At 34.5% G+C, this 16,527-nt stretch overlaps 1 protein-coding gene and 1 long non-coding RNA gene across 2 annotated transcripts; one reads left to right on the forward strand and one right to left on the reverse strand.

The window, feature by feature from the left end:
• Positions 1 to 2,542: 2,542 nt before the first annotated feature.
• On the reverse strand, positions 2,543 to 3,171 carry LOC120431881 (uncharacterized). Its single transcript, XR_005607969.2, has 2 exons — positions 2,856 to 3,171; positions 2,543 to 2,795 (listed from the first exon to the last, which is right to left on the reverse strand). It is a non-coding gene; the product is annotated as an uncharacterized LOC120431881 (long non-coding RNA).
• A 971-nt stretch (positions 3,172 to 4,142) lies between these two features.
• On the forward strand, positions 4,143 to 11,663 carry LOC120431879 (uncharacterized). Its single transcript, XM_039597007.2, has 2 exons — positions 4,143 to 4,485; positions 10,606 to 11,663. The coding sequence occupies exons 1-2, from the start codon at positions 4,350 to 4,352 to the stop codon at positions 11,523 to 11,525; spliced, it is 1,056 nt and encodes a 351-aa protein (XP_039452941.1). The 5' UTR covers positions 4,143 to 4,349; the 3' UTR covers positions 11,526 to 11,663.
• Positions 11,664 to 16,527: the final 4,864 nt, after the last annotated feature.

The raw sequence follows: 16,527 nt of genomic DNA on the forward strand, positions 1-16,527 counted from the left end.
AGATTAAAAATATTCAAAAGTTAAAATTAAATAGATTAAACATGTTTATTCAAAAACTTTTAAAAACAATTATAAACAAAATTAAGAAATCAATAATTGAAAATTTCTAAAAAAAAAACAGAAATTAGAAATTCTTAAATTCTAAAACTAGAAAAACTATAATTAAAAAAATATATGAAATAAGGAAATTAAAAAAATAGGAAATTATGAAATAAGGAAACAAGGAAGTTAAGAAATAAGGAAGTTAAGAAATTAGGAATTTAGGAAATTATGAAATTAGGAAATACAGAAATCAGGAAATAATAATGTAAGGAAATTAGGATGTTAGGAAATGAGGAAATGAGGAAATTAGGAAATTAGGAAATCAGGAAATTGGGAAATTGAGAAATTTTGAAATTAGGAAGCTAAGAAATTAGGAAGTAAGGAAGTTGGGAAATTAAATTAGGAAAGTAGGATATTAGGAAGTGAGGAAGTTGGAAAATTGGGAAATTTGGATATCAGGAAACTGGGAAATTAGGAAGTTAAGAAGTTAGGAAGTTAGGAAATTAGGAAATTAGGAAATTATGAAATTATGAAATTATGAAATTAGGAAATAAGGAAATTAGGAAATTAGGAAATTAGGAAACAAGGAAATTAGGAAGATAGTAAATTAGGAAATCAGGAAACTAAAAAATTAGGAGTTTACGAAGTTAGGAAGTTAAAATTTTGGAAATTATTAAATAAAGCTGGTACAAATTGGGTACAAATGTTTATTTTTTTTTCTTCAATTCTTAAATTCTTAAATTCTTAAATTCTTAATTTCTTAAATTCTTAAATTCTTAAATTATTAAATTCTTAAATTCTTAAATTCTTAAATTCTTAAATTCTTAAATTCTTAAATTCTTAAATTCTTAAATTCTTAAATTCTTAAATTCTTAAATTCTTAATTTCTTAAATTCTTAAATTCTTAAATTCTTAAATTCTTAAATTCTTAAATTCTTAAATTCTTAAATTCTTAAATTCTTAAATTCTTAAATTCTTAAATTCTTAAATTCTTAAATTCTTAAATTCTTATATTCTTATATTCTTATATTCTTATATTCTTATATTCTTATATTCTTATATTCTTATATTCTTATATTCTTATATTCTTATATTCTTATATTCTTATATTCTTATATTCTTATATTCTTATATTCTTATATTCTTATATTCTTATATTCTTATATTCTTATATTCTTATATTCTTATATTCTTATATTCTTATATTCTTATATTCTTATATTCTTATATTCTTATATTCTTATATTCTTATATTCTTATATTCTTATATTCTTATATTCTTATATTCTTATATTCTTATATTCTTATATTCTTATATTCTTATATTCTTATATTCTTATATTCTTATATTCTTATATTCTTATATTCTTATATTCTTATATTCTTATATTCTTATATTCTTATATTCTTATATTCTTATATTCTTATATTCTTATATTCTTATATTCTTATATTCTTATATTCTTATATTCCTATATTCTTATATTCCTATATTCTTATATTCTTATATTCTTATATTCTTATATTCTTATATTCTTATATTCTTATATTCTTATATTCTTATATTCTTATATTCTTATATTCTTATATTCTTATATTCTTATATTCTTATATTCTTATATTCTTATATTCTTATATTCTTATATTCTTATATTCTTATATTCTTATATTCTTATATTCTAAAATTCTAAAATTCTAAAATTCTAAAATTCTAAAATTCTAAAATTCTAAAATTCTAAAATTCTAAAATTCTAAAATTCTAAAATTCCAAAATTCTAAAATTCTTAAAATTCTAAAATTCTCAAATTCTAAAATTCTAAAATTCTAAAATTCTAAAATTCTAAAATTCTAAAATTCTAAAATTCTAAAATTCTAAAATTCTAAAATTCTAAAATTCTAAAATTCTAAAATTCTAAAATTCTTGAATTCTTAAATTCTTAAATACCTAAATTCTTAGATTCTTAAATTCTTAAATTCGAATTTCTATATTTCAGACTTTTAAAACTTTTGAAATTTCGACTTGTACATTCGTTTCGAATTTTAACATTTTTGAGCTATTGAATTTATTAAAACTTTGATATTAAAATGATTATTCAATTCTACATATTTGTAATTTTGAATTTCCAAATTTCAGATTTTTGTTGAAATTTGCTTTATTATTTAAAAAATAATGTTATTTGAAATTTCTGGTTGGTACTAGCAATAAATAGTGGGTGTCACGATGGCCGACATCTATAAAGACAACTTCTTTTTTTTACTCCAAAACTACACGCAAAATCTAGATAACACAGATCTGTGTAAAATTTGACACAGATCGCCCAAAACCTGGAATACACAGAATCTGTGTAAAAGCCTTGTACACAGATCTGTGTTCAGGCGTTGTCTGTCAAATCTGTGTAAATTTCCAACCAGCAATCTGTGTAAAATTTTACACAGATCTGGGTAATTTTTTCCCCAGATTTTTTTTTGTTTGTTAGAGAACCAAAAACACGATTTTAAATCGATTTTGGAAAGAAAACAAGATTAATTTACGTTTATTAATCTAATAAATATGCTTAAAGTAATTGTTGGCCATATTTGATATTTTTATGTGGTTTTTGCACTGCCGGTTCTTCCACCTAGCAATCATCGTAATTTTGGGGTTCTCCCGATGTCGACGGCAAACAACATGACGTCGTAAAGTGCCACACCAAGCCGGCTTCCGGAACCTGTACCAATGGAGAATATCGTTCCAAGAGAACCTTGCCGGACCACTAACAAACGAAAAAAACAAAGTAAGGTTAGGTTTTCAGATCTTCTAGATTAACTCTTACCAGGTTCCACAAACAATCGTGTCATCGGGTACTGGAGAAGTTTGTAAGTTGGCCAAAGTCTGAAAAAGTATACTAATGATGAATAAAGCAAATAAGTATTTAAAGAAATTAAACTCACAAAGTTTGCAAATACCTCCAATGCCGCCTGCTAAAACTGACATCTGTTTTTTACACAGATTTGGAAGAACGGCTCTTCAAAAATCTGTGTATTTTTTTACACAGAACTGTGTAAGAAAATTACCCAGATTGTGAAAGCTGGAACTGAACAACAATCTGTGTAATTTTTTTACACAGATCTGTGTTATCTGGATTTTGCGTGTAATCCGAGATCTGTCCTTTTAATTCCAATATTCTGCATTTTGAGACTCGGCGGGAATTTTAAATATTATTATATCCAATACAAAATTATTAAAACGTTTGTAATCATCAGTCGCACTCAAAAAGGAAAATTACAATTCTTTGATTTTTTCATCAAAACAAATTACAAACAAGCACCGCGCGAAGGAACGTCAAACGCAATCTTTCCGTTTCTGTTACTTTTCAGCTGCGTACCGCTTAAGAAAAATCTTTTCGTGACCCTTTCCTTGAACGTTTCTTGGGCGTTTTTTTATATGGAGTTTTGCGTTCCTTCCGATCCGCATACCAGCCTTTAGGGGGGGAGGGGCTGTCGGCGTCTGTAACGAAAATTGGGTGAGGGCGTCAGCAACTACATCTCTTGTGCATCAGACGTGTTTCTGTGCTCTGCAGTCGCCTCTGTTCAAGGAATCTCAACGCGTTGCGGCAGACTCAGTGAGATTGTTGAATATAATCAACGCCGATTTTGCGTTGAAACAAACTTTGATTTTCTCAATTCCACAAAAATCATTTGTTGTTTTAAAAAAGTTGCTTTGACGTTTAGCGTTGATTCAACAAAAATTTTGATTTTCGAATCAACAAAACGTTTTTTTCTGCGCCTTTTTTTCTGCGTGTAGTTAAAACTCGGAGGAGAATTTGTTTTGATTCGCTTTTCGTTGCCAAATGGCGTTATTTATGTTGGCTTGTTCTGTCAGAAATCGCTGGCAACCATGTCTAAGGCACATTCTGAAATGCCTCGCGGCGTGAAACGGACAATACATGATGCCTTTTGAAATGTTGCCGTCAAAATATAAAAAAATTACTTGGTCACCCTATCGTGCTACCACCGTCCCAAAGTCCCTCCCACACTGGGCGCTACCAACAGCCGGCAACGTGACCCCGAAAAAGAAAAAAAAAAACACATCAGAAAAAGGAGGAGAGGCAAACTGTCAAATCGCGATGCGCTAATCACAACAAATCAGTATTCCTCACGGGAACGGGAGTGTTTCTATTTTTCCCCGTCCCGTTCGCCAGTTTGTTAAAGTTTTATTTTCGTTGATTAAAGGCTTCGGGGCGGGCCTCTGTAGTTTAGTGTTTGCGTTGTTTTTGTTTGTTCGTTAAGTTTTTTTTTATTTGTATCCAGGCTGGAAGCAAGTCAGCATGGTCATTTTGGCAGATCACGAGCGCAATGGAATTGCTGATTTTTTCACCCAAACCGATCCCGAGGTGCGGAAGGTCACGCTGGCCATCGGGAATATCATCTCTAAAAATACCATCAAGGAGATTACACTCGAGAGTGAGTAGTGGGAGATTGGTGGCCACTTCCGGTTCAAGGTTGGCGAGCCTTCCCTCCTTCAAATCCAGGGGGAAGTAAAGTCTTATCAAGTTGGGGGAAGGTTCGCGTTTTATCTCTTATTGCTGACTACTGTCGATAATTTCCTCTCTCGTTATCAGTTTTGCACGGTGAAGAATCACCCTTCAACTCTTTTCTCGCGTCTATTGATTAGATGTTTCAACGTCAAAAGTGGCCAAGAAGCGAGACGTCGAGAGCTAATTTTATCCTTCTTTCGTAAAAAAAGAGAGAAAAATTGTTTATCGCTAATAGCGCGAGCGATTGTCTTTGGTGTTGCTGCACCTTTGCGTGGGAGCAGCCCAGCCGTAAAAGATGATTTATGACCAGTGATAGCGGGAAGGACGCGACACGAAGAACCACGTTCTGAGCTGCGTTAACTTGTGTCTCACACATGCGCCACACGCGTTTAAACTCGTGAAACCTGATTGGGGCCAAGATGAGGAACCGGTTTTCGGTTTTAATTGAGTCGAGTGCGATTTTTTTCGGTTGGTTTCTGATTCTAGCTCATCTTCAGAATACAAACGAGATATCAATCATGTCGACACGAATCGACGGCGGTTGGTGTCGTCATTGGATATTTTGCTTAGGGTGACGACTCGTTTCCAATTTCTCGGATTGATAAAACATAAAAAAATACATAAATATTGAACGAACAAATTGTTTTTACTATCGTAGCTCGGAAGGCTTCGATGTAAGTATTTAGAGCAGGCCTGCCCAACGTCCAACCCGCGGGCCGGATCCGGCCAGTGAAGCCATTTATTTGGCCCGCAACGGCTTTCCAAAATAGTTCTATGACTGGCCTTTAACTCCTTCCTGCCCAGAGAAAAATCGAGATTTTTTACGTTTTTCTACATTACTTATAACAGGATCTTCCAAATTTGATGAAATTTTGATGGTTACTAGTTAACATTCTAAATGCAGGTTTAAGCATGTTGAAAAAATGTATGGTACATAGCAGAGAAATTGTTTTGAACCCAAAAATTTGTGATGCTCTGGAGTAACCATGGGCGTTAGAAGGTTAAGGCTGTTCATGAAATATTGAATCAAAAGTTCAGTGTCCATATGAAAAAAGGTTTGAGATCAAATTTCAATTGGAATATTAAGTTTTATTTTTGCTTCAGACATAAAATATGTTGTTTATTCAACTTGTTCTTTGGATTTTGCTATTGTAGTTTTTAAAAGAAAACAAATGTTAAAATGTGAAATATCTTTATGAAAAAACTTGGATTGTTGTTTAAAAATGTACAGAAATAAACTTAATATATAGGAACTCAATTAATATTAAACTTTTGAATAAATGAGTGAGCAAGCAATTGTGTATTTTTTCGAATCAATTTTTCAATGATATTCTCAGTATATTTGGCAGGCCAAGGGTGCATGATACTGATGATACTCGTCGGTTGACACACCTAGGCGAGGAACATCTCGGAAAGAGCCCAACTACATCCGTAGTGCTGTTTGGACAAAACAGCATGGCTCTGGTTCCTTGCAAGTGTCCTATTTTCTTACCTCCACGTTGGCTTGGTTTAGTCATCATGATGACAAGGTGTAACCTAGCTGGTGGCCTGTGGAAACGACTCGTAAACCTTTGACCAGCGAGGGTCAGAGTAGAGACGGCTAGAAGAAAGGGGCGCGTCAATGTGGGAAAGGGAAGTAATTTGTGATTGTAGACGGTATTGTTTTGATTCGCAGTATGTTGAGTCAACTGCTGTGGATGTACCTGAGCATCGCAGAACGGGGTTTCTCTTCTTCCCAGCTATCTTCTGTTTATTTTGTTTCACTGATTTTCTAAAACGGCTTCTGTTTACTATCCTCCGTTTGATTTCGATTTTACTTTTTTGATTCTCTTATTTCTCAACGCTTTTCCACTCTATTTTACCAATTGATGCTGCTGTAACAAACTGTCTGCTTTCCCTTAATTTGGCAGAGATGTAAATTTTGTTTATCATGTGTCTTTTCTTTATGTATCTATTTGAATAATTTCTCATCTTCCCTGTAAATTGCCCTCAATACAATCTAAGCTTGTTCGTTACCTCAATTTATTAACTATTGTTAATTTCTTTATCTACTTCATAAATTACTATCTTTCTTTTACTATTGATTCTTTACATTGTATATTTCCTTCACTGTCCATTGTTTTGAAACTTCACCTTTTTCTTAAGCAAGGTTGGAGCCCTTACTCAATTTATGGAATGATTAAAGGATTAACACAAACATTACTATTGTACTTTTGATAAACTTTTACAACATGCTTAGGACCAAAATTGTAACAAAACACCGCGACAAAAGAAATAGCAACAGATAAACACGACTTAACATTAGGGAATATTTCATGAGAAAACAATACACAGTAAAATAACAACTAGTTTTTGAATTCAAACTAAAAATAAAACAGTTTTTGCTTTAATGGAAATTGATAGGCACACTTTGAATGGTTAGGCGCTTATACTTACATCAAACCCTACGTAATGTACCACCCCCGGCCGAGTTAAAATGCGTAACCGGAAAAGAAGGTGTGCATGCCTGGCACGAACACTCAAAGCGTGTTCTAGCGTGTTGCTCGTACTGACTCAGAGCAAGGGTGAGATGTAGGTGTAAGGGCAGTGCGTGTTCGTCGGGAACCTAGTGCATAAGATCGGTCAAGGCCCGTTCTTACACTGCACAGTGGTCCGAAACCGGAATCTAGCGTGACAAAATTGATAGCGGCCACACGTTAAGATTTAGAGCTTTGGTGTCTTCGGGACAAATGATCAGGGTCAATAGGGGCATCTTTTGGTATGGTGGGCATTAGGGTGGTCCAAATTTTAGGGTGGTTCAGAATTTTTATTTTGGCGGGATGACGAGATAGCGCTTTGGTGTCTTCAGAAAAGTTGTAGGGAACACCATTCTGAGCAACTTTGCTGAAGGGCACAAAGCTCTATCTACAAACGGGAAGTTTCTAGAGCCATTTTTGTTATTTAGGTTTGGGTGTTTATGAAAAAATGAGTTTTTTGAATTTATCAACTCAGGCTTATGTCGTAGCGAGTTGGCGTCTTCTAGACATTTGAAGAGCTTATCAAAACACACATTTATCTTCTAAGAGAGCGAAAATCGGACCTTTTAAACAAAAGTTATAGCCAAAATACGACGAAAAAGACGCCATTTTGAAATGTGAATAACTCGAAAAGGTGGTGGAGTTTGACCTCGCTCTTAGAAGCATCTGAAAGTACACATTCTAGAGTACATTTGCTGAAAATATCTCGGAGGTCTTTTTTGTTGAACTTATTTAATCTCTATTTGAAAATGAGCATTTTTAAATCGTTTTTTGCCCATAACTTTTGATAGAACTGACCAAAATTCATTTTTCAAGAATAAAAATGTTCATTTTGACAAGCTCTACAATTGTCTAGAAGGGCCCAAAAATGTACAAAATGATCTAGTGGTTGTAAAAGAAGAAACAAGTTTTTACTGAAATATTTCAGGAATAAATTTAATTATTTTGTTGATTCCTGAAATATTTCAGTAAAAACTTGTTTCTTCTTTTACAACCACTAGATCATTTTGTACATTTTTGAGCCCTTCTAGACAATTGTAGAGCTTGTCAAAATGAACATTTTCGTTCTTGAAAAACGAATTTTGGAAAATTCTATCAAAAGTTATGGGCAAAAAACGATTTAAAAATGCTCATTTTCTAATTAAGATTAAATGAGTTAAACAAAAAAGACCTCCGAGATATTTTCAGCAAATATACTCTAGAATGTGTACTTTCAGATGCTTCTAAGAGCGAGGTCAAACTCCACCACCTTTTCGAGTTATTCACATTTCAAAATGGCGTCTTTTTCGTCGTATTTTGGCTATAACTTTCGTTTAAAAGGTCCGATTTTCGCTCTCTTGGAAGATAAATGTGTGTTTTGATAAGCTTTTCAAATGTCTAGAAGACACCAACTCACTACGACATAAGCCTGAGTTGATAAATTCAAAAAACTCATTTTTTCATAAACACCCAAACCTAAATAACAAAAATGGCTCTAGAAACTTCCCGTTTGAAGATAGAGCTTTGTGCCCTTCAGCAAAGTTGCTCAGAATGGTGTTCCCTACAACTTTTCTGAAGACACCAAAGCACTATCTCGTCATCCCGCCAAAATAAAAATTCTGAACCACCCTAAAATTTGGACCACCCTAATGTCCACCATACCAAAAGATGCCCCTATTGACCCTGATCATTTGTCCCGAAGACACCAAAGCTCTAAATCTTAACGTGTGGCCGCTATCAATTTTGTCACGCTAGATTCCGGTTTCGGACCACTGTGCACTGAAAATTGCGAATTGCGATATTCTCAGTATATTTCTATTATCGGCCACCTTGATCGTGTATTACAGCTTTCATTAAGTGTTTTTGACTGTTCCAAAGTAATAAATAGCTCAAATAAAAGTGAGCAAGCAACTCTTCATTGTTGATACTTCTGAAAATGTTGATTTAATAGCGGAAAACGGCAAAAGTGATGAGAATTTGTCGAACGGTTTAGAGTGATTAAAATAGGTATATTTTCCCTAGTTTCGTTTGAAAAAGCTTAAAAAAGCAAATTAATCATACCTACTTAAAAAAGAAGAATGCTACTAATATTTTTAAACATTAAAAATAATCCCAAAATGAATAAAGAAATTAGGGGGCAACATTGCATTTTTTCATAAACTTCGAAATTCAAAGAATAACGAATTGGAAACTATTCAATACATACAGTCCAGACTCGATTATCCGAAGGCCATGGCAAAATTTCACTTCGGATAATCGAACAACGAATTTTTTATTTCGTTATCTTATTGTTGAGCTTTTGTATGACCCCTTAACTACTCTAAAGTGATTTAGAATTTGTAAATCCAAGATGGCGGCCAAAATGGCGGTGATGAAATTTGGATAAAGTGTATTTTTTAGTTTTATAGGCAATCAACCATTCAAATTTGACTTAAATGGGGTGATTCGGAAATCGAGGCTTTGGAAGTGTTTTTTTGTGAAGAAGATTAGCACGAGTTAAATTTGAATGTTTTTAAAAACTTAATGGTTTCAAGATATTTAATTAAATTTTAGACAAATAAAAATGAATCAACACCAACTTATGAATGTTATTTTGCATTTCTTTCATAAAATCAAAACACATTAATCATATTTGCAACACTATTTATTAATTTGTTTACTTAAAAAATAATTAAATGATTTTATGAGAAAAAATTGCTTACTTTTTCAACTATTATCAAACGTTACTTCCAGCTCGACACAGCTTCCAACTAATCAAATCCGTCCGCAGGGCCAAAAGGTTGGGCACTAGGGTGGAATCGAAAATTGAGTTTTTCAGCAACACATTTGGTAAACGCGATGCATTCTTGATAATTGAAGTTCACACCCGTGTTAGGGTAGCGCCAGTTCAATGCATTCTAGGTTCCTATCCTTCGTCGGTGTTTGAGAAGCACTCATTTTGCTTACAAATTGTCTACATAAAAAAAAAACTTTAAAAAATTTAATTGTTTTAGTAATAAACTATATTGATGGAAGTTTAATAGAAAATTGCAGAATACTGCTCAAAATATTTTTTGAATCCAATTTAATAAAAAAAATCTTCAAGAAATTTGATTTTTACCTCTGAGGTCACACTCAAGATATGAGTCATAATCCGTACAAGTTATGTTCCACCTGCGCAAGTTCCAGGAGAAGAGTGCCCCACCGGGATTTCAAGAGGCCGGTGATGGACCGGTTATCGGTTTTCATTGACGTCAGTTGGAGGCTCCACCAATCCAGTAACCGGCTTATTTTTCGATTTCTCTCTCGTCTCATTCGTTTGTCGTTCACGCCTTCCAATGGCAGGATTTATTGCGCGCTTCGCTGAATATTTGATGATCGATTGTTGGAAATTTATGGTAATTGCACGTGCGACAAGAATATCTCAGTTTAGGCGTGGTATTTTGATGAGATTTTGTTCAATATAGGGAGTTTCTTTTATTTTTAAAGCAAAAAAAACAATGGCAAAAATGTTCGTTGAACCGCAATCTTGTGGTTTATTGCGATTAATAATTCACTGTTTTCACTTTCAGAATCACTGAACGTAATGCTGGAAAACTGCCGGGATGCCGCCTCGTTACTCTCGAAGAACATTGTGAAGCCGGAGTTCATCTTTAAATACCTGCAAAGCTACAGCGTGCAGCTGCCACCGGAGAGTACAAAATCTAGTCTGATAAAGCAGTGCCTCAACTTTTGGCGGATAAAGTACGGAGCCCCGCCGGATGCCAGCAACACCAACAGCTCCGACCCGCAGCACCATCAGCACCAGTTCCCGTCCACGTCGGCAGAGTCCAGCTCGTCCAACAGTACCATGCTTGTGGCCGCCGCCGGGAACATGAAGAACCTGATTGCGACCGGTGGCCCACCGATGGGGAACAATACGAACGGACCTGGGTATGTGGACGCTGGCGGCAGCAGCACCGCCGAACCGGGCCTCGAACAGTACCCGGTGAATCTGCTGGCGATGGATTTCACAATCTGGTTCTTTCTCAAGTGGAACCGCAACTCGCTGGACGAGAGCGCCTTCTGGCCGGAAGCGAGCTGTTCGGTGATGCTGGAAATAAGCGAAAGCCAGCAGGGCATCGAAGAGGTCCGCGGACAAAAGGACATCATCAATCTTATTCTGAGCTTAAAGTTTCAGTACAGCTTCCAGTTTGTGCCGAACGTCATGTTCGACGGCTGCCAGGGCCGGATATCGGAGGGTGGCGTGCTGGTGCTTTCGGTGGGCGTGGTCTACAGCAACCGGCGGGGCATGGACAACCGACTGGCGACGCTCGGCGAGTTCGAAAGCATGATCGGACTGCGGCGTGATCCGCACGACAACAACAATTGGAAGATCGTAATGCTAAAGCTGTACATACGGTACAAACCGGTGGAGAATTTACCTGCCTTGTCCAACAGTAAGATGCTTACCGAGTGTTTGCTGATCCCGTTGACCCTGGACAGTGTGTGAGAGTGCCTTAATGTAGAATAGAAGCGTACTAGAATAGATGTAAAACGCTGGTAGACTGTATAGAGTCTACGAAAATTGTGCGCAAAAAAATGTTAACGAGTACCGTGAATAGGAATAAACATAATTTGAGTTTACGAATTTTGTTCAATTCAGCTACCGATAATAGAAATGAAAGATATTCCAAATCCGAATTGCATCTTAGATTCTTTGATCACATTTAAAACTTTTTTTTGTGAATGATGGTACATACATACCACTGCGTGATTTTGACATTTCGGGCGTGCACCATTAGGGTGTAATAACAAAATCGATTTTGCAGCACAGCAATTTTTCAGTTCCTTTTGGGGTCCTAAACAACTCTCAAAGTTTGAGAAAGATTGGTTAAGTTCTCACATTGCGCAAAGCAATTAAATTTTCCATATAAATTTGTATGAGAAAAACCTTTTTTTTTGAATTTTGATGTTTAAAAAATCCACGTTTTAGGTGTTATCAAAACCAGATTCATATTCGGATGCTCTGGAAGGTGCTCTACAACTTTCCCGAAGAAAGTTTGGTGCTAACTTGCTCCTGAAAGAAGATACAACGTCCTCAAAACTCGTCTAAAACGTGATTTTCGAGCAAAAAACACGTAAATATTGTTGAACCATTCCGGTAGGGCTTTTTTCTAAAGCTGATTGAAAATATGTTTGGGAATATTTTTATTTCGAATCTGTTTTTTTTGCTTCTTATAAAATTTCAGATTAATGGTGTACACTCAAACCCCGATGGTTTGACACCAACTGTTGTCAAACGAACGGGGTCACGTTTTAGTTTGACACCCCTTTTACACGGAGATCACACACACCATCAAACGTTTGTTTTGATAGATACTTTTTAGTTTGACTTAGACTAACCAACGGGGTACAAACTAAAAAAGTGTCAAACGAAAAAGTGACCAACCAAAGTGTACACTAGGATGGCTCGAGATGGTCGATTTTTCAGAAAATGTTTTTTGTTGTTGTTTCAAGGCCCCTAAACAACTCCCCGAATTTTGGGAGCGATTGGTTGCGTCCACACTTTGCGCATTGCATTTCAATTTTGTGTGGGAATTAGTATGGAAAAACCCTCTTTTTACTTTTTCATTTTTATCATTTTTATTTTCACAAAGGTTTTCAAACCAACACAGTAGCGTTTAAATTAAGAAAATTCTCAAAAACTTTTCCCATGAAAATATTGTGCTATCTTGCTCCTGTCAAAAGATACACTGCTCCTGATCGCATAAATGTTCTAAATGCATTTTCATCGTTTTTGAGTTATTGATGCAGTTTTGTTCAGATTCGCGTGATCTTTCAGAAAAGCCTATAACATCGAGTACAGAAATCAGGAGGAAATCCAGTTTTTCGTGAAAACTTAACAAACTTAAAATGCGTTTTTCTCAGCTTGCTGTTTTGCATATGGGACATTTATGTGAATATGGGCAGTACAGCGACCTCAAACCTGGTCTAAAACGTGTTTTTTGCTCGGAAATCAGTTTTGAGGACGCTGTACCTTTTGACAGGAGCAAAATAGCACAATATTTTCATGGGAAAAGTTTTAGAGAATTTTCTCTCCTTTAACGTTATTGTGTTGATTTGAAAACTTTAATAGAAAATAAAAATGATAAAAATCAAAATGTAAAAAAGCGGGTTTTTCCATACTAATTCCTATACAAAATTGAACTGCAATGCGCAAAGTGCGGACGCAACCAATCGCTGCCAAATTTTAGGTGGTTGTTTTGAGGCCCAAAGGCATAAAAAAAACTTTGTTCTGGTTTGATTTGATCATTTTATAATTTTTCCATATAGCGACGAGCCAGTCTAGTGTACACATTTAGTAAGATGAGCAATTCTCTACGAAATCGGTCTTTTTTCTTCAATTTTAATTTTTGTATTTTTTAATCCGACTGAAACTTTTTTGGTGCCTTCGGTATGCCCAAAGAAGCCATTTTGCATCATTAGTTTGTCCATATAATTTTCCATACAAATTCGGCAGCTGTCCATACAAAAATGATGTATGAAAATTCAAAAATCTGTATCTTTTGAAGGAATTTTTTGATCGATTTGGTGTCTTCGGCAAAGTTGTAGGTATGGATACGGACTACACTGGAAAAAAATAATACACGGTAAAAAAAATTTGGTGATTTTTTTATTTAACTTTTTATCACTAAAACTTGATTTACAAAAAAACACTATTTTTAATTTTTTTTATTTTTTGATATGTTTTAGAAGGCATAAAATGCCAACTTTTCAGAAATTTCCAGGTTGTGCAAAAAATCACTGACCGAGTTATGAATTTTTTAATCAATACTGATTTTTTCAAAAAATCGAAATTTTGGTCGTAAAAATTTTTCAACTTCATTTTTCGATGTAAAATCAAATTTGCAATCAAAAAGTACTTTACTGAAATTTTGATAAAGTGCACCGTTTTCAAGTTATAGCCATATTTAAGTGACTTTTTTGAAAATAGTCGCAGTTTTTCATGTTTTTAAATTAGTGCACATGTTTGCCCAGTTTTGAAAAAAATATTTTTGAAAAGCTGAGAAAATTCTCTATATTTTGCTTATTCGGACTATGTTGATACGACCTTTAGTTGCTGAGATATTGCAATGCAAAGGTTTAAAAACAGGAAAATTGATGTTTTCTAAGTTTCACCCAAACAACCCACCATTTTCTATCGTCAATATCTCAGCAACTAATGGTCCGATTTTCAATGTTAATATATGAAACAATTGTGAAATTTTCCGATCTTTTCGAAAAAAATATTTTTGGAATTTTCAAATCAAGACAAACATTTTAAAAGGGCGTAATATTGTATGTTTGGCCTTTGTGAAATGTTAGTCTTGATTTGAAAATTCCAAAAATATTTTTTTCGAAGAGATCGGAAAATTTCACAAATGTTTCATATGTTAACATTGAAAATCGGACCATTAGTTGCTGAGATATTGACGATAGAAAATGGTGGGTTGTTTGGGTGAAACTTAGAAAACATCAATTTTCCTGTTTTTAAACCTTTGCATTGCAATATCTCAGCAACTAAAGGTCGTATCAACATAGTCCGAATAAGCAAAATATAGAGAATTTTCTCAGCTTTTCAAAAATATTTTTTTCAAAACTGGGCAAACATGTGCACTAATTTAAAAAAATGAAAAACTGCGACTATTTTCAAAAAAGTCACTTAAATATGGCTATAACTTGAAAACGGTGCACTTTATCAAAATTTCAGTAAAGTACTTTTTGATTGCAAATTTGATTTTACATCGAAAAATGAAGTTGAAAAATTTTTACGACCAAAATTTCGATTTTTTGAAAAAATCAGTATTGATTAAAAAATTCATAACTCGGTCAGTGATTTTTTGCACAACCTGGAAATTTCTGAAAAGTTGGCATTTTATGCCTTCTAAAACATATCAAAAAATAAAAAAAATTAAAAATAGTGTTTTTTTGTAAATCAAGTTTTAGTGATAAAAAGTTAAATAAAAAAATCACCAATTTTTTTTTACCGTGTATTATTTTTTTCCAGTGTAGTCCGTATCCATACCTACAACTTTGCCGAAGACACCAAATCGATCAAAAAATTCCTTCAAAAGATACAGATTTTTGAATTTTCATACATCATTTTTGTATGGACAGCTGCCGAATTTGTATGGAAAATTATATGGACAAACTAATGATGCAAAATGGCTTCTTTGGGCATACCGAAGGCACCAAAAAAGTTTCAGTCGGATTAAAAAATACAAAAAAAATCGAATGACCGAAATCCTAGAGAACTGCTCAGATAAAATCTCGTTTTTGCCAAAAGTGGATATTAGCCGTTTTTCAATGGTGGGCACTGGGCAGTACAATATTTGTATTTGTTCTGCATAGGAATCCTTAAGGGGTTACATACATGTAGCAAATCACAAAATTTTATACACTCAAACCCCGATGGTTTGACACCAATTGTTGTCAAACGAACTTTTTAGTTTGACACCCCTTTTACACGGAGGTCACACACACTACTGAACGTTTGTTTTGATAGTGTGCGTGAGCGCCGTATAAAAAGTGACTTTGACCAACCAACGGGGTACAAACTAAAAAAGTGTCAAACGAAAAAGTGACCAACCACCGGGGGTTGAGTGTATTACAGTCGACTCTCTGGTTGTCAATATCCAAGGGACCGTCGAGGAAGAGAATCATCAGTTTACAGAACGATGCAAAATGAAGACTCGATTGAAAATATGTTTTTCTTGGTCTTGGTACCCAGGGGGGGAGAGGGGGGGAGAGAATCATGACAACGTCCATCAAACAAAAACAAACTAATGTCAAACACCCTTCAAAGCTTCTTTTCGACAAGAAAAATGTCTATGCAAGCCATGAGAAAGTGAAATTATTGATAACCGGAAGAGATTTTTAAAGCAAACAGAATCCAAGGGACCGTCGAGGAAGAGATTCTTCAAGCAAGGGAAAATATCGAGGAATGAAGATAATTGAAGTATGCAGATTGAAGGGACTGAAGAATTCATCGATAGATGGAGAATTATTGATATCGAGAAGATCGACATCCAGAGAGTCGACTGTACAACAAAATTATTAAATCAACTTAAAAGGTGGTTTTTAATCACTCCTGAAGATATTTTATGATTAAAGTAAGTTACAGACGATTTAAGCTGAAAATTTTGCCATGCTCAAAGCGAACTGTCAAACTTTGCGAGCGTTTTTTTCTGAACACCGAGTTGATTTACGGGTGCCACGCAACGATGCCAGATTATTTTAAAGCAGATCTGTATTTTCCTAAAAATAAATCTGTATTTTATCTGTATCATGTCAAATTTGGAGCCGCAGAAGACTTTTTTCTATTTTTAACAGCAGATTTAAGCATTTTATTCATATTAAAGCATAATTCTATTGGGACCATCCATAAACCACGTGGACACTTTAGGGGGGGGGGGGGTATGGCGATTGTCCACGATCCATACAAAAAAGTTTTTTTTTGTATGGACAATTGT

Source organism: Culex pipiens, chromosome 2 (genome assembly GCF_016801865.2).
Source record: "Culex pipiens pallens isolate TS chromosome 2, TS_CPP_V2, whole genome shotgun sequence".
NCBI lineage: Eukaryota > Metazoa > Arthropoda > Insecta > Diptera > Culicidae > Culex > Culex pipiens.